The sequence below is a fragment of the Myotis lucifugus genome, unplaced genomic scaffold (genome assembly GCF_000147115.1).
Source record: "Myotis lucifugus unplaced genomic scaffold, Myoluc2.0 scaffold_8, whole genome shotgun sequence".
NCBI classification, from domain to species: Eukaryota; Metazoa; Chordata; class Mammalia; order Chiroptera; family Vespertilionidae; genus Myotis; species Myotis lucifugus.
Window position 1 is genome coordinate 13,728,790 of NW_005871056.1, and position 27,993 is coordinate 13,756,782.

Genomic DNA, 27,993 nt, shown 5'->3' on the forward strand with positions numbered 1-27,993 from the left:
CCCTGCTCTGTGCGTGACAGGGGGTGACACCACAACTTCCCTATCGACCCTGCCTTGAGTGTGACAGGGGGCGGTGCCCCAACCCCCCAATCGGCCCTACCCTGAGCGTGACTGAGGGTGGCATCGCAACCTCCCGATCCGCCCTGCTCTGTGCATGACAGGGGGCAGCGCCCCAACTCCCCAATCGGCCCTGCTCTGAGCCCGACCAGGGGCTGCACCTAGGGATTGGGCCTGCCCTCTGCCACCCGGGAGCAGGCCTAAGCCAGCAGGTCATTATCTCTGAGGGGTCCCAGACTGCAAGAGGACAGGCTGAGGGACCCTACCCCACCCCCCCCCGAGTGCACAAATTTTTGTGCACCGGGCCTCTAGTCTATATATATAAAAGCCTAATATGCAAGTTGTTCCCTCAGGAGTTCAACCGGGAGACCAGGAGTTCAATTGCTTGCTATGACGTGCACTGACCACCAAGGGGCGGTGTGGGATGAAGGAAGGCCCCAGCTGACAGCCCAGGAAGGGAGGCCCTGGCTGCCAGCTCAAAGGCCCCGATCTGCCCTGATCGCTGGCCAGGCCTAGGGACCCTACCCATGCATGAATTTTGTGCACCAGGCCTCTAGTGTTGGATAAAATATTAGTGGAATTTTTTATAACAGAAGGGGAATTTGATTTTTTTAAAAAAAGGATTATTTTAAACGCAAGGAAACAATAGAGAGTTTCATGAAATGCCCAGAATACCCACCACTCCACTGAGCAGAATTTGCCATGTTTGCTTCAGATTGAGGTTTTTTTTGTTTTTAACTTTAACTTTTCTCAAACTGAGGCATGTACATGGTACCTTAATATTAATAACGAAAAGTTGGAGTTCCCTGCTATACATCTTCCTACATCTCATTGCCACTTCTGGAGGCAGGTCCTTTCATCTCATTAGCTGATTCTTCTGATGTTTACCTCTGTATTTCTAAATAATGCTTTGACCGTCTTTTCTTGATTTAAAAAATTTTATACTTTATTTTTGTCATCATCTGTGAAAGATAAGGTGTTTTGCTGTTGCCACCGTCATCAACACACACACACGCACACACTTTCTTTCCCACATTTCTCCCTTGTGCTCCACATAGAGCTATTTTATGATTTTTGGTTAGGTTAATATTCAGTATTTATTTTATTGTGACAACTTACTGCTGAGATATACTACTATGAAGTTTCCTTTCATGTACAACTTCGTTTTTCTTGGAATTAATAATTGTCTCATTTTCTTTAAATATTTTTATATGTTTTTATTTATTTCAGAGAGAAGAAGGGAGAGGGAGAGAGAGAGAAATATCAATGATGAGAGAGAATCATTGATCAGCTGCCTCTTGCACGACCCCTACTGGGGATTGAGCCCCCAGCCCGGCACTGTGCCCTGGTCAGGAATCTTACCGTGACATCCTGGTTCATGGGTCAAGGCTCAAGCACTAAGCCATATTGGCCAGGCAATAATTGTCTCATTTTTTCTCACTTGCTGTGTTTTCTTTATACCTATCACTAGTTCATCGTCATACTCGTACAATTCTGTAAACTTCTCCCGTTACAAGATAAACTCATCAGGAATTTTCTCTGATTCTTGTTTTTTCTTGAGGACATTTTCATGAAGTTCTGTATCCCACCCCCCACCACCCCCCTCCTTTCTGAGGCTTTACTGCGCACTAACTCTTCTCCTGGACTTCTTTTTATTACCACCCTGAGAAATTTTTTGCCTTTCTCCTTTGCTAGTTTTTTTATTTTGGGGATCTTTTATCTTCTTCTTTCATAGTACACTTTAATTTTGACGAAGTATACCTTCCTAACATAGGTTGAAGGGAAGTAAATTTTTGGCCATGTTCATCTGAAAATTTTACCATTGCAGTGATTGACATTTTGGACTAAATATCAAAATTTAGGTTGGAAATAATTTTCCCTCACAATTTTTAAATCATAGCTTCATCTCTTCTAGTTTCTAGTGTTGCATTAAAAAGTCTAATGAGCCTTTGTACTCCTGCATTTTCCAGTCATTGGATACAGGCAGCGCACAGGACAGAACTAGGAGGGGCTCTGAGAAAGTGCCAGCTGCCAATGGAATGAGTACTTTGGCCCTGAAGCCAGGATCTGGGTGATGCAACACAGCATCCACCATGATATAACCATATCTCTTTTAAAAAATATCTGCTTCTTCTGGCCCCAAAATTATGGCCAGAGGGACAGCAAGGCCACCAAGAATAATTTGGAGGTTGCCAAGAACTTGTTTTAAAGTGTTTTCAAGTCTGACAGAGAACTCTGACATTTAGAAAAATTAAGATGTGAATATTTAAAATAATTTTTTCTTTTCAGAAAAAAAAAATCTGCTTTATTGAGATATAATACACATACCATAAAATTCAGTGCTTTTAGTATATTCACAGAGTTGTGTAGCTATCATCACAATCTAATTTTAGAACATTCCCATCACTCGAAAAAGACATTTTATACTCATTAGCAGTGCCTAGCTTCTCCTCCCCCCAGGCAACACTGATCTACTTTCTGCCTCTGTGAATTTGCCTGTTCTAGATACTTCATATAAATACAATATGTGGACTTTTCCCATATCTGCTTTTAAAATGCAATTTGACTCTCATCCTTTAACTGAATGCTTTCTCTTTCATGTTAGTAAAACAGGAAGAATTAAAGAATAAGGATAATCAGAATTTAACAATTTATTTGGACATGTCATCTAATATTTTGTCTTTAAACACATGTTTCCAGGCAAAAATTCCAGTGCATTCTTTTCTGAGAGAAAAAGCAGTGGCAAATGCTATTTTATTTGTTTGTTTGCTTGCTTGCTTGTTTGTTAATCCTCAACCAAGGATATTTTTTCCATTGATTTTTAAAGAGAGTTGAAGGGGACTGGGGGGGGAGAGAGAGAAGCTTCGATTGAGAGAGATACATCCTGTATGCACCCCAACTTAGGCAGGGATGGAACCTGCAACCTAGGTACGTGCCCTTGATGGGAATCAAACCCATGACCCTTCAGTACAAGGGCCAATGCTCTAACCACTGAGCAACATCATCCAGGGTACAAGTGCTATTTTCTAATTCCTCATAGAACTCAAACCATTTTGGCAACTCTGAAATGTTTGAAAGTTTCATAGCTAAAACCTTATAGAAATATATTGTCCTTTTCACTAATCTCAATACTTGGTTCTAAAATATGAGTCCATAAATGTCATTTCTAGCATATTTTTCAGAAATATCCTTTTGTTTGGTCATTCTCTAGCCAAAGCTAAGTAGAGGCTGAATTCTGTGAATTTAGAACCATCTTATTGATAAATATGAAATATTTAGGTTAAAAAAAAAACTATACCTGTATTGGAGCCACTAAATAATAGCATTTTTTTTCTTTGCATAGATTTTATAGATAAAACTAGAAAATCAAGACATTGGCATGTACTCAATAAATATTTATTGAATAAAAATGTGGTAAAATGAGTGAATTCTAATTAAGAAAGTTGGTTGTATCTGGAAAACCTGAATCTAAAATGTAGTACATTCATTTGTCTAATTGGTTTTTTACTGTTGTCTTAAAGTTAAAACCTAAACATTTGTTTAAAAGAATACAAGAAAAATTCTTACTTAGAAAATAATGTGATGTGTTCTTGAGGGCAGTGTTACTGGTTCTCAGCTTGGCAGGCATTGTTTACACAATTTTGTAAAAAATTAGTTTCATGAAGTAAAGTATATTAAACTAGGCATTAGGGAAGCTAGGTGTGGCCTCAGCTCTGTGGCTTTTTTGTTTGCTTTTATTGATTTCAGAGAGGAAGGGAGAGAGAGAGAGATAGAAACATCAACGATCAGAGAGAATCATTGATCTGCTGCCTCATGCACACCCCACACTGGTGACTGAGCCCACAACCCAGGCATGTGCCCTGACCAGGAAGGAGCCGTGACCTCCTGGTTCATAGATCAATACTCAACCACTGAGCCACGCCGGGCTAACTTTTGATTCAAAGATTTCTAAGTTAAGTCTGATGTATAGTTATATGTTTTATTTCTGTATTTATCTTTCAATTTGATGTATTTTAGAATATGCTGAGAACAGAAACCACTGTTGTAACTTACTCCTATTTAAGAAATAATGACAACTAAGATTTATTGATGCAGTTGTTCATTCTTTTATTCAACCAATTTTTTTTGTTAGTACCTACTATGTGTCAGGGTATTAAAAGTGAGCATCATTAGTTTTTATCATCACTTTATTCCTGTAGTTTATGAAATACATCATGATTTCAGAGAGGAAGGGAGAGAGAGAGATAGAGTCTCATGGTATGTAAGAGACTCTAAAGGCAGGAGACATAGATTTAAATCCTACTCTCTCTTATTGGCTCTATGATCCTAGCTATGTTACTCTTGTGTCCTTGTGTTTAAATTGGAAGAAGTGGCCCTTAGCTGGTTTAGCTCAGTGGATAGGGTGTTGGCCTGTGGACTGAAGGGTCCCAGGTTTGATTCCAGTGAAGGGTATATGCCTGGGTTGCAAGCTCGATCCTCAGGGGGTGGCATGCCGGAGGCAGCCAATCATTGATTCCCTCCCACCATATATATATATATATATATCCCTCTCTAAAACCAATAAAAATATGAATTAAAAAATAAATGGGAGAAGTAATTTGAGTGCCTGGATTTGCTGGGGTCTTAATGACTGTTAGCTGCAGCCTTACTTCCTTTAAGTATTGGATTTAAGACAAATAGAAACTTTAAACTGAGAATCAGAAATCAGTCCTTGAAAGAGGCATTTCTTCTTATCTCTGTAAAAATGGAACATTATAGGTAAAGGATTGGCTTTTATGAAGGAACTTAGAATCCTGAACACTTAGGCATTTAGTTTCGGCAATGGGTTCATATATGTTTGTGTGACTTTAAAGAGAAGTCATGGGACCCTGGCCGGTGTCTCAGTCAGCTAGAGTGTTGTCCCAGGCACCAAAAGGTTGTGGGTTTGATTCCTGGTCAGAGCACATACACCTATGTTGCGGGTTCGATCCCTGGTTGGGGCATGTATGGTAGGCAGCCGATCGATGTTCTGTCTCATATCCATGTTTCTGTCTCTCCCTTCCTCCTTCTAAACATATCCTCAGGTGAGGATTAAAAAAATAAAATAAAGAGAAACCATGGACCTTTGAATATTTATAGAATTCAAAGAACTTTCCATTGACATCATCTTTTTTTTTATTATTCCTTAGATAGATAAAAGCCCAGAAGGACAGTTCACTCAGCTGTTGGCATTGCCCAAAACCTTACAGCAAGAAATACATAATATTATGGATCCTCCTGGAAAAAACAGAGATGTGGAAGAAACTCTTTTTCAACTTGCTAATGACCCTGACTGTGGAGACATCGTGCATCTAGGTATGTTTATGAATTTGACTTTTGAGGAAGTGCTGGCCATAGGTAGAAGCAAGCTTTGTGACTGTGTGATGTATTCTTTATTCTTTCTTACTGGTGAGATCAAGAGATAGATTGCTTCTAGGAAGAAGAAAGCACTAACAGCCTGTGGGTTTCCAAATTTAAATTTTCATTTGTTTGAAGTAGATATAAAAGTATTTCTATGTTCCAATTCCTGGGTCCTAAATCACTGTCTAAAGGGGAAAACAATGTTTCTTTTGGTCCCAAGAGCATAAATTTTAGCAGTTATTTTAAAGACAAGTCTGTGTTCTTCCTGGTGGTCTGAGAAGGCAGGAGACTGGTGACATTTTTATTGCTTTAATAACACCAAGAACACAGCTTTTATCAGATGACTTTAAAAACACAGCTTTCATCAACTAGTTCCCATTCAGTGTGTCTCGTAGTGTGTCCAGCAGGTACCTCTGACATAGCCTATGTTCTGGGCATTATCCCCAGGGCTTCCCTGATATTTACCAAAAAGTCTGAACCTTGTCTTCAGAGACCCACTTCCCTTTGAGGTATTAAAAGTATTTTATGAGGTCAGTCAGTAAAGAAATAATTTTGAAATTGAAAATGACTCCCTCCCTGCCCAGCCAGTGTGGCTCAGTGATTGAGTGCCAACCTATGAACCAGGAGGTCATGGTTCAATTCCTGGTCAGGGCACGTGGCCAGGTTGTGGGCTCAGTCCCCAGTGTGGGGTGTGCAGGAGGCAGCAGATTAATGATTCCCTCTCATTATTGATGTTTCTGTCTCTTTCTCTCCCTCCCTTCCTCTCTGAAATCAATAAAAATATATTTTAAAAAAAGAAAGAAAATGACTCCCTCAGATGAGTGCATTCTCCTGTTTCATTGACTAAGTACTTAACCCTCTAAGGTGCAAGCCACTGTGCTCAATAATCACAGTGACAGTATTGAACATTACCTGCAATAGGCGGGCTCCACGCACACTCTCTCAGGGACCTGCCCCAGGTTGTCAGAGCATCTGTTTAGGTCACCAGGTATCTGTTCTGAAGATAAATATAGAGGCATGTCCTTTGCTGTTTTTTATTTTAACATGAATCTGGTCACGGTGTGATCCCTGCTGCCTTTCATAGCGCATGGGGACTATACTATTGATCCTCACTGAGGAGTCCTGTGTGTGTTTTCAGAATGGAAGTTTTATTCCTGGGCAGAAACATTTGTGGTTTTTTTGTTTTTGTTTTTTTGGGGTGGGTTTTTTTAATCAGCCTTAAGTAGGTTTAAAGTCATAAAATGACCTTCGAAGGTCACCTAACCCACCCTGTTTAAGGTGAGTAGGCCCAGGCCCAGAGGGGTCAGTCATTTGCCTCTGCTCATATAGGTGGGTGGGGACATGCTGGCAACTCCAGTCTCCTGGCCCTCAATCCTGACACCCTTTTCACTGTCATTCTGTGACACCAGAACAGATAGATGAGCCTGTTTTATTGACTAACTGAAAGAATATTTAGTTTCAGTTTTTTAAAAGTGTTGAGATGACTAACATCTGGCTTTTTTGGCATCCTTGCTGGATTTTTTTCTCACAGGGCTTTTGGCAATTGTGAGACCTTCGAGTCTGAGACAGAGCACCAAAGGCATTTTCACTGCTGGTAAGAACTTAGAAAATCCGCCCCTGGTTAAAATGTAAAGCGTTGTCTGTGTCCTGAAGGTACTTGTGAAATGGTGGCATTCTAATGGTCATAAACTAGGACATTGCAATAATGTACAGACAGGCAGACAGCACTGTAATCTGTTCGCCTAAAAAAGTCAAACCATATGAGGTACTGTTGGAAGGCTTTCCTGCCCCTCTAAGGTTTCTGAATAACTCCCGTGTGCAGGTTTTCCCCTCATGTTTTTGTTTAGGAAAGTTACACATGCATATCATTGCAGAAACAGCAGTGCCTTGCTCTTCTCTCCCACTTCCCCTCTCCAGAGACAACCACTTTCAAGTCTCTTAGTGGGGTATTTTTGTTTTCACTGCCTGTTCACTAAAGAATAACCTTATATTACTGCTTTTGGCTTCTCACTAAGGTAGATTAGAATTCAACTCTCTACCCAACCTCACCACACACACTCACCCCTCCCTCCCATCCCTCTAATACAGATATATTGGTAAAGTCAGTGTTCAGAGTTGACACTGCCTGACTGTGTTAGTGAGACTCCTAGGTGAGCCACATAAAACACTTTTCCTTCCCTGCACAAATTCCTTTGCCCACAGAGATTGTCTTTATCTGTTTCGTGTGAGGAACACCATCTTTCCTGTATCTCAGTCTTTTCTCTTCATGGTGCACACTCCCCTTTTGGTGAAGCACACCATGCAGGAATTTTCCGAGAAAGGGTGCATGGGAGGCACATTTGGAGACCACGTATGTCTAAATGTATCTCTAGTCTACTCTCCCACATAAATTGAGACTTAGCCTGGGGATAGATTGGAAATAATTTTTCTTTAGAATTTTGATACCATTGCTCCAACTATCTTCTCACTTCTAAGATTGCTGTCGAAGTCCAAAGCCATTCGGGTTATCAATCCTTTGTGTATGTTCTTTTGGAGGCCTGTTAGGTCTTCATTTTCCTGCAGGGCTCTGATATGCTTTGACGTGAGTCTGTCTTTATCTGTTACGATACTCATTTTTCAGTTTGTTCACTCAATATAAGAAATTTTTCATTTATTCTTTTTTACTTTCTTCCCATCTGTTTTCTCTCTTCTCTTTCTGGAACTCCTTTTATTCAAATATTGGACCTCCTAGTCTAGTTCTTTGGTTTTCTTTCTTTTTTCTCCTATGTTTGGTCTCTGTCCTTTTGTCTTGTTTTCTAGGAGATATTCTCAGCTTCAGCTTCCAAACCTTCTGTTGAGTTTTTTTATTTCTGCTGTTGCATTTCTAATTTCTAGGAGCTCTTTTTCTTTTCTTTTTCTCCCCATCTGAATCTTCCTTTTTTTTTTTAATTTTAAAACATCCTGTTCTTGATTTATGGGCTTAAGCATTTGAACCTCTTTGGATATAACCAAATTGCCCTCCCAAGTAGTTATATCAATCCCACTAGTAAAATATGAGAGTTCTTGTTTTTCCCCATTTTTTCCAGTGCTTGGTAATGTCAAAAGATGGACTTTTCTAGTTCATTCTTTCTTATATAACCATCCACTGAATGTCTCTCATGTGTTAGCCACACATGCAAAGTGAAGATGGGCCCTGATCTGTGTGCTCAGTGGTTAGGGCCTCGACCTGACCGGTCTCAGGTTCGATCCCGGGCCCCATTTGGGATGTGTGTGGGAGGCAACCAGTCGATGTTTCTCTTTACATCAATGTTTCTCTCTCCCCCCCCCCCCCACCCCTTTCCACTCTCTCTGAAAATCAATGGGAAAAATATCCTCTGGTGAGGATTAAAAAAAAAAAGTGAACACAAAACACTATCGTACCTTCAAGAAGTTCATAGTCTAGAAAGAGAGACAGGCATGTAAATAGAAATTTGCAGTAGTACCAGGGCATAAATGGCTCAGAGGTAACACAAAGACGGGAGTGGTCTTTCAGCCTGATTCCGATCCCTGGGTTGAGATTGCCAGGGAGCTGGTGTGGTCTCACATCTTAGCATCTCACCCCAGCCTCCTGGTTACACAGCTGAGTGCTTGGCCCCAGGGACACCGTGTGGTCCTCCTGAATCTTTGGAAAGAGTCAGGAAAGAGTGTGTGTGCCAGATCTACTCAGCGGACGATGTTTCTACCACTCAGGGGTACATAACGCATTTTCAATTCAGTTACTTTTATTTAATCTGTGTTTCTGCTGTGTTTATCCTGGCAAGGCTGAATATGAGGTGCTTTTGTTTGTTTGGGTGGTTCTGTGTTTTGCATGATTGCTGCTCCCTTTCTATAATCCTTATTGGGTGAGGCTGAATGTTTTGAGGGGTTTTTGTTTATTTTTCCTTTTTTAGGGAGGCTTCCTAAGCTATAAGGAATTACTTTATTATTTATTATCTGTTGTATATGATGGGGTTTTAAAAAATTCCTTTTCTTGTAGAAATACATACTAAAATATTTAGATGAAAAGACAGGATGTCTGAGATTTGCTTCAAAATAAAACAGTGGAGGGAAGTGGGTAAACAGTAGATGACACAGGATTGGTCATGACTTGATACATTTTTGAAGCTGGATGGAGATACATGGAGTCATAGTGTACTATTCTTTTGTAAGTTTGAATTTTTCTCTAAGAAAAGGTTTTTTAAAATGAATCATGGTATTTCAGACTGAAATGACTCTTTGGTCCTCTTCCCACTCGTTCTTTCCAGTGCCCAGCAGAGGGCAGTGGGTAACACCTCACAACACAGCCCAGATTTCCTTGTGGTCGCGGAGTGAGCCCCCATTGCAGGTTCCCCTGTGCTTAATGCTTGTTTCCCTTTTCCTTCTAAAGATACGTCATAGGATTGACGAAGTCAGAGTATCAGAATGTCTGTAACCTGCACTGAGGTTGCAGAAATTGTGGAAAGTGATGAGCATCCATTCAGAGTCTGTAGGTTTATTTACCTTACGATCTGGCTTGTCTAATGTATGATGGTTATGGGCTGAGGAAGGCCATCCAGGCCACGAGCAGGGGTTTGTGAGCCCCAGAGACTAGGGTTCAAATTCCAGCCTAACTACTGTGACTGAGGCAAGTTACCTAATTTTTCTGAGTTTTAATTTCATGAGGATAATTTTACCTGCCTTACGAGGTTATAAAAATTGTATCTTAAATATGTAAAAACATCTAGTACTGCCCTAGCCGGTTTGGAGCGTCGGCCTTCGGACTGAAGGGTCCCAGGTTCGATTCTGATCAAGGGCACATGCCTGGGTGGCAGGCTCGATCCCCAGTGGGGGGCGTGCAGGAGGCAGCCAATGATTCTCTTTCATCGATGTTTCTATCTCTCTCTCCCTCTTCCTTCCTCTCTGAAATCAATAAAAGTATATTAAAAAAAGAAAAACATCTAGTACTGTGCCTAGTTTTGTTTTGTTTTTTCTTTTGGTATCATTACCTAAACGTTTCCTGACCTCTCTTTAGAACATGGCTCTTTTCACTGTCATATTCAAATGGCATTAGTCCCTTGACCAGGCCTCGAGCTGAAGTAAAGGAACTGAGTGGCTCATCTGCCTGTTTCTTTTCCCTCTAACTTCACAGCAAGCTCAGAAACTCCCTCCTGCACTTGGTTCTTTAGAAGTCCTCTTGTTGCAGTCATAGCTGTTGTTCTGCCTTGCTTTTGCTAGGGCTGTTTCCCCTAAGTCTCTAAAATTCTATCTCTATTCAGTTTTCAGACAGCTGATGTATGATCTGCAGGATGAGAAAAACCCCAATGTATTTGGTTGAGATTTTATTCCTTTGTTGCCATTATCACTCTGCTTCTTTGCATCATCCTGCTCATATGGGGATAAAAAAGGAAGGTTCAAAAGCAGATATCTTTTTTTTATCATACTTTTAAAAAATATTTTTAATTGATTGAGAGAGAGAGAAACATCTGTGTGAGAGAGAAATATCATTCGGCTGCCTCCTGCATGCCCCCTACCTGGGATTAAGCCTGCAACCCTGGCAGATCAGCAGCTGGAGCCAGCCAGCACAGGAGTAGCAAAAGCCTGTTCAGCCTCCTCATTCTTGCCTACTCCTTTCATAGTAGCAGCAGATGACATCACATCTGGTACTAGTAACAGAAGACCAGCTAAGCAAACTGTCATATTCTGAGAAGTAACAGTCTTTTATGTTTCTAATCTGTTTGGAGAGAAGTGGAACTGTCTGAGTGTTCTGGTGTGGGAACTGGAAGAGAAATGGGGAGGGGGTGTGGGCTTTAGTGATTAGACTGAGAAGTAAGCAGGAGCCAGACAAGGGAAGCCCTTAAAAGCCATGAAAGGGAATTCAGAGTTTCTTTTGAGGGCAGAGGGACTGTAGAAAGGCCATTAGAGAACTGAGAACAGATTGAAGGGAGATAAAGCTATTGCTTGGGAAACTGGTTAGATATGGTTGCAGCCAGCCAGGTGAGGAATCGTGGCAGCCTGAACTCACGTCATTGCAGTAGAGGCAGAGAGATGAGATGCCAGCAATACTTAGAAGGCAGGCCGCCAGGTCTTGGTGATTAGAGGGATATGGGAAGGAGAGAGAGGAGTCACAGGTAACTCCCAGGTTTTGGGTGTGGGAAGCAGTAAGATGGTGGTGTCATTTTATTTATTTATTTATTTATTTAAATTGATTTCAGAGAGAGGGAGAGAGAGAGACAGATAGAAACATCGATCATGGGAGTATTATTGATAGGCTGCCTCCTGCATGCCCCCCACTGGGGTTCAAGCCTGCAACCTTGGCATGTGCCCTTGACCGGAATCGAACCCAGGACTCTTCAGTCCACAGACCGACGCTCTGTCCACTGAGCCAAACCAACTAGGGCTGTGGAGCCATTTTAGGAGGTGAGGAAGGTTGGGCGGGGATAATGAAGTTCAATTTTTGAAACCTTGCTTTATTTTTTCCACCTGACTTTCTGGTCAATCAGAATGCATTCTGGGGACAGGTACCTACTTACTTCTCTAGCTTCAAAAGATTCAGCTGAATTAACAAGACAGGTTTAGTCTTGTTCCTAAAAAGATTCTGGCATGCCTCAGTTGATTCTAACCAGCCTTTTCCTGGAACACAATAGAATGGATCATTCATTATTCTCTGCTTCTGATTTCTTATAACTAAAACATTTCTTCTATTTTTTTTTTTGGTACCTACATATTTAAATAAGAAAAACACAAAATAATAGTTAAAAATTTTTTCTGGTAATGTGCTTTTTTCTGGTAATTTAAACTTGAAAGTTTAAAAATAAGTTGTACTTTCTGCTTCAGGAGCGATATTCTTTGTGGATAGATCTAACTATGTTGGAAATTAATTGGAAGAATGTTGAGGGCTTACTGATTTTCTCTCCTAAAGATCTGAAGTATAGAGTTATGGGAAGGTAGAGACCCCTGACAACCTACTCATATCTCTGCCTCACATTGTTTCCTAGAGAATTTTGTCTGTCATTGGACCCATCAGTTCACGGTCACATAGGCAGTTTGTAGTCTTACATTTGTAGTAACTTTGCTATAGGTCATGTAACACAAGAAATCAATAGAAGAAAAACCTTAGGAGTCATATATTGAAATAGATTTCTGTATCCTTCCAAAATAAAATCCTGACTTTAGGTACTAATCAGAATTCATAATGGCTAGCTTTGGGTAAATAAGAATCTGTCTGCAGAAGGTATATTTAAAGAAATGTTGCATCTTTCTTTATACATTGAAGAAGGAGCAAAGACAGTAGTAATGGATCTTAGAGTAAAATTTCTCTCCTACAAGGCTCTCTTCCCTCAAGACACTTTCTAGATGCAGAATTCCTAAATCACCATCCTTTTTTAAAGAAAGGAAGCAGAAACTAAAAGTAAGCTAATGGAGGCCAAGTAGAATTCTATAGATTGTAAACTCTATGAGGACAGAGACCATAACTGCTATTCATACCAGTATCCCCAACAACTCAGTGCCTTATATAGGTGCAGAGTAAATACTCATTCAGTATGTTATAGTGACTGAATAAATGACAGATTCTAGATCTTCTGGTAGTATGGGAAATCTCAATATATTCAGAAAAGGGCACAAATCAGAAATTAATTTTCACAAAGTGAACACACTCATGACCGTAGTGCCCTAGGAACCCCCTTTGCCAGTCACAGCCACTACTTCTCCAAGAGTAACTTTAACTACTATCTTGACTTCTATTGCCATGCTTCTGTTTAGCCCATTTTCAAACTTTATATATGAATATGTACTCTCTTGTGTCTTCTACTCCTCATAACATCAGTGAGATTCATCATGGTGTGGGGACTAGCAGTAGTTCATTTATTCTCATTGTATCCAGATCATTGTGTGAATATATACAATTTCTTCACTCTACTGTTGATGGCTTCTTGAGTTGTGTCCAGTTTGGGGCTATTACAAGTAGTGCTGCTGGTTTTGTGCCTATCTTTTGATGAACATATTTATGCATTTCTGTTAGGTGCAAACTTAGGGGTAGAATTACTAGATTATAAAGTGTGTGAATGTTTAATTGTGGTATCGACCAAACAGTTGTTCAAATTACACTCCCACTAGTAGAGTTCCTATTGTAGCACTTCCTGGGAAAAAACTTAATATTATGTGTCTTTTTCTTTTCATTTTTTGTTATTATTTTTGTTTCTTTTTACTTTATTTTAGAGAGAAACATCGATTTGTTGTTCCACGTATTTATGCATTCACTGGTTACTTCCTGTATGTGCTCTGACCAGGGATCAAACCTGCAACCTTAGTGTATTGGGATGATGCTCTAACCAACTGAGCTACCTGGACAGGGCCTTTAATTTTACTTAATCAAATTTATTTAATTTATTTATTTAAATTTATTTAATTTATTCATTATGGTTAGCAACTTTTCGTGTCCTGTTTAGGAAATTTGGCCTATTCTACATTCATGAAATTTAAGTCCTCCACTTTTGTTGCAATTAGAATATTGAGGCAGAAAGGACCCTTTATTCTTTTTTTTTATTTATTTATTTATTTTTTATTATTAAATTTTTATTGTTCAGATTACATTTGTTCCTCTTCCCCCCCCCCCATAACTCCCCTCCTTCCAGTTCCCGCCCCACCCTCCGCCCTCACTCCCCACCCACTGTCCTCATCCATAGGTGCACGATTTTTGTCCAGTCTCTTCCCGAATCTCCCATTCCCCTTTCCCCCCCAAGAATAGTCAGTCCATTCCCTTTCTATGTCCCTGATTCATTATAATCACCAGTTCATTCTGTACATCAGATTATTTATTCACTTGATTCTTAGATTCACTTGTTGATAGATGCATGTTTGTTGTTCACAATTTGTATCTTTACCTTTTTCTTCTTCCTCTTCTTAAAGGATACCTTTCAGTATTTCGTATAATACTGGTTTGGTGGTGATGAACTCCTTTAGCTTTTCCTTATCTGTGAAGCTCTTTATCTGACCTTCAATTCTGAATGATAGCTTTGCTGGATAAAGTAGTCTTGGTTGTAGGTTCTTGGTATTCAGCACTTTGAATATTTCTTGCCACTCCCTTCTGGCCTGCAAAGTTTCTGTTGAGAAATCAGCTGACAGTCGTATGGGTATTCCCTTGTAGGTAATTGAGTCTCTTTCTCTTGCTGCTTTTAAGATTCTCTCTTTGTCTTTTGCTCTTGGCATTTTAATTATGATATGTCTTGGTGTGGTCCTCTTTGGATTCCTTTTGTTTGGGGTTCTCTGCGCTTCTTGGACCTGTAAGTCCATTTCTTTCACCAGGTGGGGGAAGTTCTCTGCCATTATTTCTTCAAATAGGTTTTCAATATCTTGCTGTCTCTCATCTTCTGGCACTCCTATTATTCTGATGTTGGTACGCTTGTAGCTGTCCCAGAGGCTCCTTACACTATCTTCACACTTTCGGATTCTTTTTTCATTTTGCTTTTCCAGTTGGGTGTTTTTTGCTTCTTCGGTTTGATTCTTGTGCTCCTCTGGTCTGCTATTGGGTATAATATTCTTTATTTCATTCCGTGTATGCTTACTTTCTAATTTCTTTATCGTAGCATCGAGGGTCTCATTAGTTTTCGTGAGGCTCTGCTCAAGTTTATAGCAAGCCCTCAAAATTGCGATTCTTAGCTCCATATCCTCCATTTCTGTCATGTTTTTTTGTCTCCGCATCTTTTATGCTTTCTTGGTGCACCCCCTTGTGGTCTTTGTGCGCAGTCTTGTTCTAGCCAAGCCTTAATTGTTGTAGTTAACACTAGAGGGATTTGACCACCAGGCCGACTGGCTGTAGGAATCAGCTGTGGGAAAACTTCAGTCCTCTGGGGAGGCGCTAGTCCAGCCTTTGCTTGAGGCAATCGGCAAATGGCTCTGCGCAGGGTTTGGGCGGGGCGGGCTCAACAGGGCGGGGGGAGGGAGCAGCTATGGCCGCTCTCAGTCCGTCTCCAGGGGCTCTGCCTCTCTGTCCCCGCAACCGCTGCAAACCTCGGAGGGACCGTAGCCAGACAGTCCCGCTTCTCCCGTTTGAGTCTGGGTCCCTAGAGACTCGCCCGGATCTGGAGCCCAGAGTCTGAGACTCACTCCCGACTGAAAACGACAACCGCGCCCTCAGCCACCAGCCCGCTTTGCGCGCGCACCGCCGCACCACCGTACCTTTAAATTTTCCACACTGCGCCTCCTCTAAGCCTCGTAATGCTGTTGTTTTTCCTTCTAGTTGAAGAGTCCCTCCTCAGCCAGCCTTCCTGTGGTTCTGGGTGATGTCCGTTCCGTCTTTTAGTTGTATTTTTGAAGTGGTTGTTCGAGGCAGCAAACTCCGGTGTTTACCTATGCCGCCATCTTGGTTTCTTCAGGACCCTTTCTTCTGATCTGTTGGTTCTTACCCTTTTGCAAATCCTGACTTTCTATAAAAATCTGGCTAAAACTTTGGACCCTCTGCACAGAAGTACACATGTATCTATACAGCAAACGGTGACAGTTTCAAAGAGTTCACAGGGAGATGAAGTCTGTCCAGGGGCCTCTTGTTAGACACCTCTAACCTAGTCTAAGCCAATCGTTGTGCAGATGAGGAAGTCAAGGCCAGAGAGGGGGAGTTACACTGTAAGTTTGTGGCCCAACTAGGACTAGAATTCAGGTCTCTCGACTGCTATTCCCGTCTCTTTGTAACACAGTTCCCTGCTGCAGTCTTTCTCAGAGCCATTGAAGGCAAAGACTGTTTTTAATTAAGGGAGTCTTTAATGGACTAGTAGCCAAAAAAAAAAAAAACAAACAAACAAACAAAAAAAACAGCTTCATGGTGTCTCTGATGTACTTTATGTATTTACCGTAAATGTTAAGCTCCAAGGAGTGTGTGAGTAAGTTTTTGAAGTTGAACTGGGACTTATCATAGTCGATGCATCTTCCTCTAGCTCTGACTCAGTGCCCTGGGGTTGCTGTGTTGAACCTTACCATATGCAACTACCTGTGTTCTGTTTAGTGTCTTGATTGGTTCTGGCTGGAATTTTAAAAAGCACCTTACGTAATAGCTTTCCAGTCTCAATGCTCAAGTGGGTGAGGTTTACCAGAGTGGTTGCTCCAGGGAGAAATTAACAGGGGTGGAGGCCAGGGAAGGAGCTCTGAGTTTCTTGACAAGGCTGTGTCAGTTTGCAAGTAGTCAGTCAGTGGACAAGCCAGGCCAGAGTTTCTAGAAGTATTTTTCAGGGACTTTGCCTTGTAACCTGCCACTATCTACATTAGCCTCTTACAAGGTCCTTGTGGACTAAGCAGCTTACCAGTAACATGGCCAGGTATTTTCAAGAGATCACACGTACCCAAGTGTTCAGAGTCTCTGGAACTAATCCTGTTACCTCATCGGCAGTGCTTACAAAGTGCACTGCCAGGGGTGGGCATTTCATACTCGCCGCACAGACCACAGTTTGTATCCCATGGTGAGAAAGACTAGTTGGATCTTTGAGCCACACCCTGAAATACGGACTAAATGATCTCATTTTCAACACAAAGGAAGCTGAGCCCATAATGCTGTCTGCAAATAGGATCCTATTAGATCTGACAGACAAATAACACCCCACTTATTCTATCCCATTTTACTTCTTTCCCATAAGCTCCGCAGAGAGCTTCTCGGGTTTCATCTGGTACTTGTGATTAAGTAGATAGAGGGTGTTGGGAAACCAGATATCTGAATGAGGTGCATCTGTTCTGTCATTTCAAAAGCATTTACCAAGTACCTACTATGTGCTGGATTCTATACTAGGTGAAGGGGAGACAAGGATGAATAGGACAAGGTCTTTGTCCTCAAGGAACTCCCAGTCTAGGCCGAGGGAGAGGTTGATAAACCTGTCCCTAAGCAATGTACAGTGGGGTGAGTGCTGTGCTGTACACCAGCAAGTGGTGTGGGTCTAGAAATGGAATGGGGAATATCTGGCCCATGGACTGTATAAAGGCCTACAAAATCATTTGGTCTGGCCCTATCAAGCCATTAGGGATGAGTTAATTAAAGGTTTGGCCAAATGTAGCAAGCTAGTTTTTAAGTTGATAATTGTGTATGGCTTGTGAATAATGTTATAAATATCCAAATGGCCCTTGGTAGAATAAAGGTTCCCCACCCCTGGTCTAGGAGGAGCAATGTCTGAACTGGCCTGAAGAGTCAAGGAAGGCACTTCTAGAAAAGAAATCTGAAAAGGGATTTGAGTTCTATGCAGCAGAAAGTGATGGAAACGACATTCACTCTGGGCAGATCAGTGGCACACGCAGTGACAGAAGCAGCAAGGTGGGGTTGGTTGGATGTAGGCATTGGGATTTAGAAAGGGGCCAGGGATGCCCATTTACGTACAGATCTTGTTTTTGTTCTTCCTTTTTCTTTCTTTTTAAGAACTACTAAATTCAAAGGCTGTCAGTATGCTTGTATCTCAAAAGATTTCACTTACCCCAGAAACTCAGGTACCTTTGACATCATACCACCATTTTAATCCTAAATCACAATCTTTTCCCCTCACATTGATCACATTAGTAACCCTTGGCTTCCAGGGTCTCCTAGACCAGCGGTTCTCAACCTGTGGGTCGCGACCCCTTTGGGGGTCGAATGACCCTTTCACAGGGGTCGCCTAAGACCATCGGAAAACACATATATAATTACATATTGTTTTTGTGATTAATCACTATGCTTTAATTATGTTCAATTTGTAACAATGAAAATACATCCTGCATATCAGATATTTACATTATGATTCATAACAGTAACAAAATTACAGTTATGAAGTAGCAACGAAAATAATTTTATGGTTGGGGGTCACCACAACATGAGGAACTGTATTAAAGGGTCGCTAGGAAGGTTGAGAACCACTGTCCTAGACACAGTCAGCCCAGCGCTGCTCTACTCTAAAGACAAGTCTCTGGTCTGAATATCATAAAACCTATAGATGAGTATCCACTCAGTAAGCCTCAGTTTTCTCACTGTCTCTTCTTTTCTCTTTTAGGCATGAAGAAATCATTGATTTATAGTTCACAAAAACTACATAAAATGTGGAAAGGATGGCTGAGGAAAACATTCTGATTTTGCTTGCTTTTTATACGTATATAGATTAATAAAGGGTTCCTTTTTGACAAAGCAGTATTTGTTACTTTGACTCATTGCTTGAACTTTAAGATATCTTAGTTTGCATAATACAGCAAGTCCTCAAATAACATTATTTCTTTCTAATGTCCTTTCGTTATGACGTTGATGGGGGAGGGGGGATCAATTCCTGTGTAGAGTTTGCACATTCTCCCCATGTTTGTGTGGGTTTTCTCTGGATACTCTGGTTTTCTCCCACATCCCAGAGATGTGCACGTGGGGTTCATCAGCAAGTCTAAATTGTCTGAGTGTGTGTGAGTGTGAGTGTGTGTATGTGTGTGTGTGTGTGTGAGAGTGCGTGCATTAGAAGGGCATCCTGTCCAGGGTGGGTTCCAGCCTTGCACCCAGAGCTGCCAGGATAGGCTCCTGCCACTCGCCACCCAGGACTGGAATAGCAGGTTGGAAAATAATTATCTTGTGTTTCTTCATCTTTCTTAAATGTGCGTATAGCTCACATTTATTTCAGTGTTTAATATTAGAAGAGTTTTGGTCTTTACTTAGAAGTTCGGTGATGTTCTTATGCCCAGAAATATGCCGTAGGAACTTAACTCTTGTGTATCAATTCGCTTAGGATACAATTGGTTTTGTTATGCCTTGTTTTGCTTGAAGTAGCAGCTTCCAAGAACCTTTTGGCGATGTTAAGTGAACACTTACTGTACTTGATTTTGTAAATGTATGTTAGATATCTATGTAGGGGAGAACCAGATACCTTTGAGGACTTAGCATGAGAAGAGAAGAATCCTCTTCACATACAAAACCACCGGGGTTCTGCTTTCATAGGAGCTTTCGCTCTGGTCTGCATTTTTGGTACGTGAGCATCAGAGACCTGGGAAATTGTGTGTATACTTGTGGACATACAGCCCTGGGGGTGACAGGTTGGGGGGAGACTGGCTCTCTGCCTACTTGGTTCTTTCCAGTGAGAGCTCACACGTGTGGCATCAGCGTTTTCCTGGACCTAGGTTTTTTACGTTTCTCTGTTCTCCATGAAGGGGTATTGCAGTGACTTGGAGGAGGAGCCTTTGACAGACCCCTTCAAAGCCTTCCCTACTGTAACAATTCGGAATGTTTGGGTGACTGGAAACCCACTGCAGGGTGCCTCGAACAACAGAGGACTCATTAGCTCACAGAACTGAAAAATCAGAGGTGTGGTGGGCTTCAGAGTTGGTTTAATCCAGCAGGTTAATAGAATCATCCAGGGCTCCGTTCCTCCTCTCTCTGCCCTTTGCCGTGTTGGCATCATACCAAGGCTGGCTGCCCTCTTAATTCTGAGACTGCTGCAACAACCTCAAGGACTATATGCTTCTCCATTTGCATTTGGGCAACAGAGAGGGTTCCTTGAAGAAGGCCTCTTAGAAAAGCCTCTGTCTGGTTTCCTGGGCCCTAATTGGGTTACCTGCCCATCCCTAAGCCAGTAACTGGCCAAAGGATAGAACCAGCACCCCTCGAACCCACGGGCTTCAGGGAAGGAGTGGATGCTTGGCTGGAAACGGGGAAGGCTGTTGGGAGGCACCCATCTTGTCCACCTCGATCATCACCTCGGATTCTTCAGTCCAACCTTTGTCTTTTCTTCAAATTGTCTCTTCGCCTCACACTGTTTCCATGACACAGTGCTCCAGTGCAGACCCTTCAGTTCCTTTGTAAATCTGAACAATGTTTTTGTACTTATTTTTTCTACCTTTGGGTTCAGCTCATTTGAACCCGAATTAAAAGCCTCATATATAGTGAAAGGAGCACAGGCTTAGGGTATGACCAAACCGTCTTTAATCTCTGCTCCACTACTGACTAGCTATGGGACTCTGGGCAAGTTATTTAGCCTCTGAGCAGTTTCACCGTGGAATGGGGATAATATTACAAATTTCTTTGGTTGTTGTGAGGATCCTGTGAGCTAAGTGTCCTATGTACTAGGGCACTGCTACTACCATTCAGTAAATGATTATCGCTACTATCATTATTTTGTATTATTTTTGTTATTTTCTTGTATAAGCCTTTATGTTTCTTTGTGTCGGTCTTTTCCTCAAGAAGCTAAAATGATTTCCCACCACTTACAGGATAAAATAAGACTTTCTCATTACCCTTAGTTCAGACTGCTATAACAGGATATCACATACCGGGCTTATAAACAACAGAAATTTATTCCTGACAGTTCTGGAGCCTGGAAGTCTGTGATTAGAGTGCGAGTACAGTTGGGTTCTGGTGAGAGCCCTCTACTGGGTTGCAGAGAGCTGTTTCTCATAGCCTCACATGGTGGCGAGGGCAGAGTTGAAGCAAGCTCTTATATCTTCTATAATAATAAAAGCGTAATATGCTAATTAGACCGGACAGCCGAACGACCTTCCGGACATTTTTCCGGACGAAGCCATGACAGTGGGGGCCAAGGCAGAGGCCATTAGGGGCGGTCAGGCAGGCAGGCAGAGTTAGGGGCAATCAGGCAAGCAGGCAGGATAGCAGTTAGGAGCCAGCAGTCCCAGATTGCAAGAGGGATGTCCAAGGGTTCCTGGATTGCGAGAGGGTGCAGGCTGGACTGAGGGAAGCAGGGCCAAAATGATGGGCCCATAGTGACAATCATCTCATTTGTATATTGAGTGACAAATTTTTTGCTATTCTTATATAGAAATTGGAGAAGCAACTATGTTTCCTAAAACTGGGAGGACTTTTTTAAGAGGGAATTTGCAGTGATTACGTGTTTCCCTCCTTTGCTGCAGATATGTAGCCCATCCTCTGGCAAAAGGCCCACAGACTTAGGTGTCCTTACGCAAGTATGACAGGCAGAAGTCTCAGTCTGTTGATACAGTCCTTTCCCTTGAGGACAACGTAACACTGGGGACAAAAGTCTAAGGTAGGTTCCCTGGGAAACAGATTCTAAGAAAGGGATCTGCCTGAAGGAGGTTAATCAGAGTGTACTCTCAATGTACTCTCAAGAAAGCAAGGGCAGCAGGATCAGGCAGAGGGAGAAACTGGGCTGGGATGCAGCTGCAGTAGAGACCTCAGCTGTTCCTCCAGGGAAGTCTGGAGTGGGGTGGCCCTGCAGAATGGTCCTAATTGAGGCAAGAGCTGGAGGGACATGGGTTATTGGATGTGGGGCCTACCCTGAGCCAGGGGACTTCCTTTGGCCAGTGGCAAGTCCCACAGAAAGACTCGGCTGTGAGCCATGAGCCTTGAACAGTCCTGGCAGCAGGAGGACTGTGCTCCATTTCTGGAGGGAAATCTGGATGGTGCTGATGTCAAAAGGGCCTTCCAGTCCTTTGTCAGCTATGAAACCTCAGAGCCCTTGTAATACAGGACAAATGTTCAAATATGTTAACACTTTTCTTTAACAATTCTCTCCAAAGATCTTACTGATCTATGCTGCCCAATATGGTGGCCACTAGATACATGTGACCTTAGAGCCCTTGAAATATTGACCGACCCAAATTGAGGTGTGATGCAAGTGTAGAATACACACCAGATTTTGAAGACTTAGTATGAAAAAAATGAGTGTAAATGTCTTAATAATTTTTCATATTGATTGCATATTGAAATGATAATATTTCAGATACATTGACTAAGTACTAGTATATTACTAAAGCTAATATTAATACCAATTCCATCTGTTCCTTTTTACTTTTTTTTAATGTGCTACTAAACAATTTAGACTCCACTGGGTAGTGCTGTCATGGACCTTTTCAGACAGTCTATACCAGTGATGGCGAACCTATGGCACGCGTATCAGAGGTGACACCTGAACTCATTTTTTTGGTTGATTTTTCTTTGTTAAATGGCATTTAAGTATATAAAATAAATATCAAAAATATAAGTCTTGCCCTAACCGGTTTGGCTCAGTGGATAGAGCGTCAGCCTGCGGACTCAAGGGTCCAAGGTTCGATTCCGGTCAAGGACACGTGCCTTGGTTGCGGGCACATCCCCAGTGGGGAGTGTGCAGGAGGCAGCTGATCGATGTTTCTCTCTCATCAATGTTTCTAACTCTCTATCCCTCTCCCTTCCTCTCTGTAAAAAATCAATAAAATATATTAAAATATATATATATATATAAGTCTTTGTTTTACTATGGTTGCAAATATCAAAAAATTTCTATATGTGACACGGCACCAGAGTTAAGTTAGGGTTTTTCAAAATGCTGACACGCCGAGCTCAAAAGGTTCGCCATCACTGGTTTATACACTGGTTTCTGAAGTGGGAAGGTGTTTCTCTCTTCATTTGATAACTGGTAAGAACTATGTTTATTTCTTCCAGTCAACCATGCCTTGCCCACAGTAAGCTCTCTCAAAAGTTTTTTGAGGAAAATGATGAAGCAAAAACATCCCAGCTTTGTTTTACTTCCCTCTTTTAGATGCTGCTATGCTAGCTTGTTTGTCAGATTCTTAGCTTCATCACAGATGGGCAAGAAGAAAGACTGTGGGTGTTTCAAGAAAGGGTAACTTATTAAGACGGAGTGTCATTCAAAAAAGCAGTTGGCGAAGATTACACAATAACCATGGCTGCTATTTGTGCAGAGTCTTAATTGCTATAAACATGTCTCTGAATGCTTTTTCACAGGCATTTTCTAATTTAATCCTCACAACAGTACTATGAGATGTATATTTTTATTATCCTCGTCTTACAAGTGAGCATACTCTCGTCTCTCCAACCTCTGGTTTACATTACCTGCCCAGCTCTGTGGGATTTGAGGTTTTGACCTCTGTTCCTTGGCCAATTGCATATTGATTACATTGAAAAACTGATTGAAACCAAATGAATAGGGTCCCAATCTATATCTTACTTCAAAAACCTTCATTGAACTTTTTAATCAAATGCATTTACATTGTGATTTAAATACTTATTTAGACCCTATTTGATCTCTAGCACAGGAGAGCCCATGGAAGTTTTTCTTTTCTAAGTATACTCTAGTTACTTAACATAACTTCATGATGCATCTTTCTTAACTCAAAAATAATTTTAAGGTTTTCTTTTTGGGAGGGCCAGATGTAGCAAATAATTTTCCCCCCCAAATTCTGTAGTTATTCCAGAATATGAAGCTCATTGAAGCAGATAACTGTGAATTCACTGGGAGGTGACCCATTTCCTTTTCAGCAAGTCACGGAAGGGTTTGGGGTAATATTTTCACCATTTTAATTAGGCGTATAGTCACAACTAGCACAAATGTAAGAGATGTCGATGTTTTGTTTCGTTTTTTTAATTGAGGCAGAATTGACATACAATTTGTATTAGTTTCAGGTATACAGTATGATTCAATATTTGTATATATTGCAAAATGATCACCACAATAAGTCTAGTTAACAGCAGTCACCATACATGGTTACAGATTTTTTTTTTCTTGTGATGAGAGCTTTTAAGATTTACTCTCTTAGCAACGTTCAAATATGTAATGCAGTGTTATTAACCATAGTTACTGTGCTGTATATTACGTCCATAACTTATTTATTTTATAACTGGAAGTTTGTACTTTTTGACTCCCTTCATCCATTTTGCCCACCCTCAACCCCTGCCTCTGGCAACCGCCAATATATTCTATCTATGAGCTTGGCTTTGTTTTTGTTTTTGTTTGAGATTCCACATATAAGTGAGATCATATGATATTTGTCTTTTTCTGTTTGATTTATTTCACTCAACATAATTCCCTCAAGGTCCATTCATGTTGCATATGGCAAGATTGTATTTTTTTTTTTTAGTGTTGAACAATATTCCAGTGTATATGTACACATTTTCTTCATCCCTTCATCTGTCAACAAATACTTAAGTTGTTTTCGTATCTTGGCTATTGCATTGAACATGGGGGTGCAGATATCTTTTTGAGTGTTTTTGTTTTCTTCATATAAACACCCAGAAGTAAGATTGCTGGATCATATGGTAGTACTGTTTTTAATTTTTTGCGGAAACGCCATACTGTTTTCCATAATGGCTGTATCAACTTACATTTCCACAACAGTGCACAAGACTTCCTTTTTCTCCACATCCTCACCAACACTTGTTATTTGTTGATTTTTTTTTTTTTATGATAGCCATTCTGGCAGGTATGAGGTGGTATCTCATAGCAGTTTTGATTTGAATTTCCCTGATGATTAGTGATGTTGGGTATCTTTTCATGTACCTATTGACCATCTGTATCTCTTCTTTGGAAAAATGTCTATTCAGATCCCCATGCTCATTCTTTAATCAGACTATTTCGGAGTTTTATTGTTTGTTTGGTTTTGGGGTTTTTTTGCTATTAAGTTGTATGAGTTCTTTATGTATTTTGGATATTACCCTCTATCAGATACATGATTTGCAAGGGTTTTCTCCTATTCAGTAGGTTGCCCTTTCATTTTGTTATAGTTTCCTTTGCTGGTCAGAAGCTTTTTTGTCTGATGTATTCCACTTTTTAAATTTTGTGCTTGCTGCTTTTGCTTTTGGTGTCATATCCCAAAAATCTTTGCTAAGACTGATATCAGAAGCTTATTGCCTATGTTTTCTTCTAGTTTTATGGTTTCAGGTCTTACATTCAAGCCTTTAATCCATTTTTAGTTCATTTTTTGTGTATGGTGTAAGATAGGGGTCTAGTTTCATTCTTTTGCATGTTGCTGTTTTCCCAGCACCACTTATTGAAGAGACTGTCCTCTCCCCATTGTATATTCTTGGCTCTTGTGTTGTAAATTAATCGACCATATACGCCTGGTTTTATTTATGGCCTATTTTATTCCCTTGATCTGTGTGTCTGTTTTTATGCTAGTAACATTGTTGATGATTTTATTTAACTAGAACAACAACATATGTTTTCAAGAAATTTTTATTCAAGACAAAAATGCAGATATTTTTTCCAAAAAAAGTGAGAATTTTAGAAATGTTTAACTTGTTTTTACATTTAAAATACATTTATTTTAAAAACATGTACCTAAACAGGTTGTTACCATCAGGTTGATATGTGAACTTTATGGTTATTTTACATATGATTACATATGTATTATTATTATTATGTAGCTAACACTCTTCTCAATTTCACCTTCCTTTTTTAATTCACAGGACAGAAGGGAAAAATTCCCACCTTCCAGTTCCTAAATAATATTTCCACATAGTATTAACATATCTAAGGGAAGTAACATATACATATTCTTTCTATGCTTATTGCTATTAGAACCTTAATTATCAACTCAGAAAGTCACTGTGTGAGTTAATGGGAAAGGTGTGGCCTCTGGGATAGTCAAACCTGGGTTCAAATCCCAACTGAACTGTTTATCACCTGAGTGGCCTTGGAAGATCATGTATCCTCTAAGAAGTTGGGTTTCCTCTCCTGGAAAATAGGGAAAATACCTACCTTGCAAGGGTTGGCATGAGGTTCAAATTAAATGACTTCTAGTATTGTATCCATTGTAAAACTTACATATAATATCCTCTCTGATGAATTCCGTGAGGAAGAGGCCATGTGGTGTAATGAAAAGAGCTCTGAATTTGAAGATAGGAGGGTAAACATAGCACTGCTTAAGTACCTTCTGCCTCCTCCCCCCCCCCCCACACACACTTTACATAAGTTATGTCATTTTCCTTACAATAACCCTGCGAGATAGGTATTAATTTTCCCATTTTGCACTGTGCTCTTCTCACTATACCTCTTAGATTCAAGTCCAAGTGTTCATTATGCAAATTACTGTGTGATCTTGGGGACAACGTTTATTCTAATATTCAGTTTCCTTATTTGTAAAACTGCAGTGATATTACTCGTGACATCACTAGTAGCACCTCAACTCCTTTTTGGAGATTCCCAACCCCTTTTTAGAGCTAGATTAGCTCTAAATATAAAAGTAAAAGCTCAAATGGTTACCTTTAGGATCCAGCTCACACTACTTGGTAAATAATCATGACATCCAGATCTGAATTGAGTTACTTCCACCAGCACACTGGCATGATTTTATTTTAAAACGTCTCAGCATACATCTCTTAAATTTTGTAACAGTTTACATAGTAAAGATGTGACTACAGAACAGCCAGGTCCTGGCCACCTTGAGGAAATTGTAATGCTATCCTGAAAAACATAGTTGAAGAGTGAATTGTTCACGTGCATATGGACAATCTCCAGGATAGTGTTAGGGAATGTGACAGAAAGGAAGATGGTGTGCAGATCTCCAAAGCCCACAGGGAGGGTCAGGAGGTCATTTGGAGATAGTAATAAGGAAAGTATTCATGGTCTCAACCTCAAAGGGAGAGAAGTTAGGTCAGGGGAAGTCTTGGGAGTCAGATGATGGCAGGCTCCTCCCCTGGGCCTGCGGCATGTGGTTGCTTCATGGAAAGTGCTCCCTCCTCTGCCCATGGCACAACTAGCTGATCTTGTGCTAGCCTGGCCATCTAGTTAATAGCCACACTGGACTCAATCACTGTTTTTGTTGGCAGGGTCGAGGGCTTGCCTGACAGCGTGTTTTGATGGAAAACTTTCCAGGTGCACATATAAAGGGAAGAACGTTTTCTGATTCTGGGGAAGAGAAGAAAACAACCCCCAGGGTTATGGCTTCTAAGGTGGTGAGAGAACTTTCCCTGGCTCTGTTTTGTCCAGGAAGTTTTCCTGCACATAAAGTGTGCATTCATAGAGTGGGAGACCAAGGCTGCTCAAACCTGTTTAGGCGGCAGAGCACCCAAAAGTCAGCTTCCTTTGCAGAAGATGATGAAACACTGGCATTTCTATTGCTCATTATATGAACCATGATTTAGCTCAGAATATATTGATGGATTTAGCATCCGGGTGGGCTAGACACTCCTATTTAATTAATTGTGCATACTGTTATACATGACAAAATCTCAGTCATAAGCATATTGGCTCATGGAGAAAACAAACTCTTGAGCTATTCAGGTTCCAGCTTCCAATTGTCTCCATGACATTCATTTCCAATATCCTTTTGCCAATAGGTTTGAGTGTTCTGCTAGTACTTGATAGTAGTCATCAAGTAAAAATGTTGGGGGGCGGAAACTTAAAATTGGCAAAGTACTAGTTATTACCTTTTTTTAAAAAAAAAGCAAATCAAAAAGAAAAAAAATCGTATTTGGGAGACTTTAAAGTCAGAAAGACCTGGATTTAAGTCAAGAATATTAGCTGTGGCCCTAACCGGTTTGGCTCAGTGGCTAGAGCGTCGGCCTGTGGACTCAAGGGTCCCAGGTTTGATTCCAGTCGAGGGCATGTACCTTGGTTGAGGGCACATACCCAGTGGGGGGTGTGCAGGAGGCAGCTGATTGGTGTTGCCCTCTCATCAATGTTTCTGACTCTCTGTCCCTCTCCCTTCCTCTCTGTAAAAAATCAATAAAAAAAATATTTTAAAAAAAAAGAATATTAGCTGTGCAGCGCTGGCTGGTGTTGCTCACTGGTCAGAGAGTCAACCCGCACACCAAATGGTCTCGGGTTTGATTCCTGGTCAGGGCACATACCTGGGTTGCAGGTTCGATCCCTGGCCTCGGTCGGGGCATGTGCAGGAGGCAAATGACCTATGTGTCTCTCTCAC

At 41.0% G+C, this 27,993-nt stretch overlaps 1 protein-coding gene across 7 annotated transcripts in view; it reads left to right on the forward strand.

Annotated features, from left to right (window-relative positions):
* Positions 1–18,538, forward strand: part of TAMM41 (TAM41 mitochondrial translocator assembly and maintenance homolog) — a 49,724-nt gene extending 31,186 nt beyond the window's left edge. For 5 of the 7 annotated variants that reach the window (XM_023749657.1, XM_006083830.3, XM_023749656.1 and 2 more), the window contains 3 exons: positions 5,226–5,391; positions 6,968–7,030; positions 18,405–18,538. In XM_023749657.1, coding sequence (XP_023605425.1) covers positions 5,226–5,391; positions 6,968–7,030; positions 18,405–18,481 — 306 coding nt within the window. In that variant the 3' untranslated portion in view covers positions 18,482–18,538. Of the gene's footprint in view, positions 1–5,225; positions 5,392–6,967; positions 7,031–9,820; positions 9,920–18,404 lie in introns of all 7 variants that reach the window. The other 2 variants (XR_002828004.1, XM_023749655.1) reach the window with 2 other exon arrangements.
* The last annotated feature ends 9,455 nt before the right edge of the window (positions 18,539–27,993 follow it).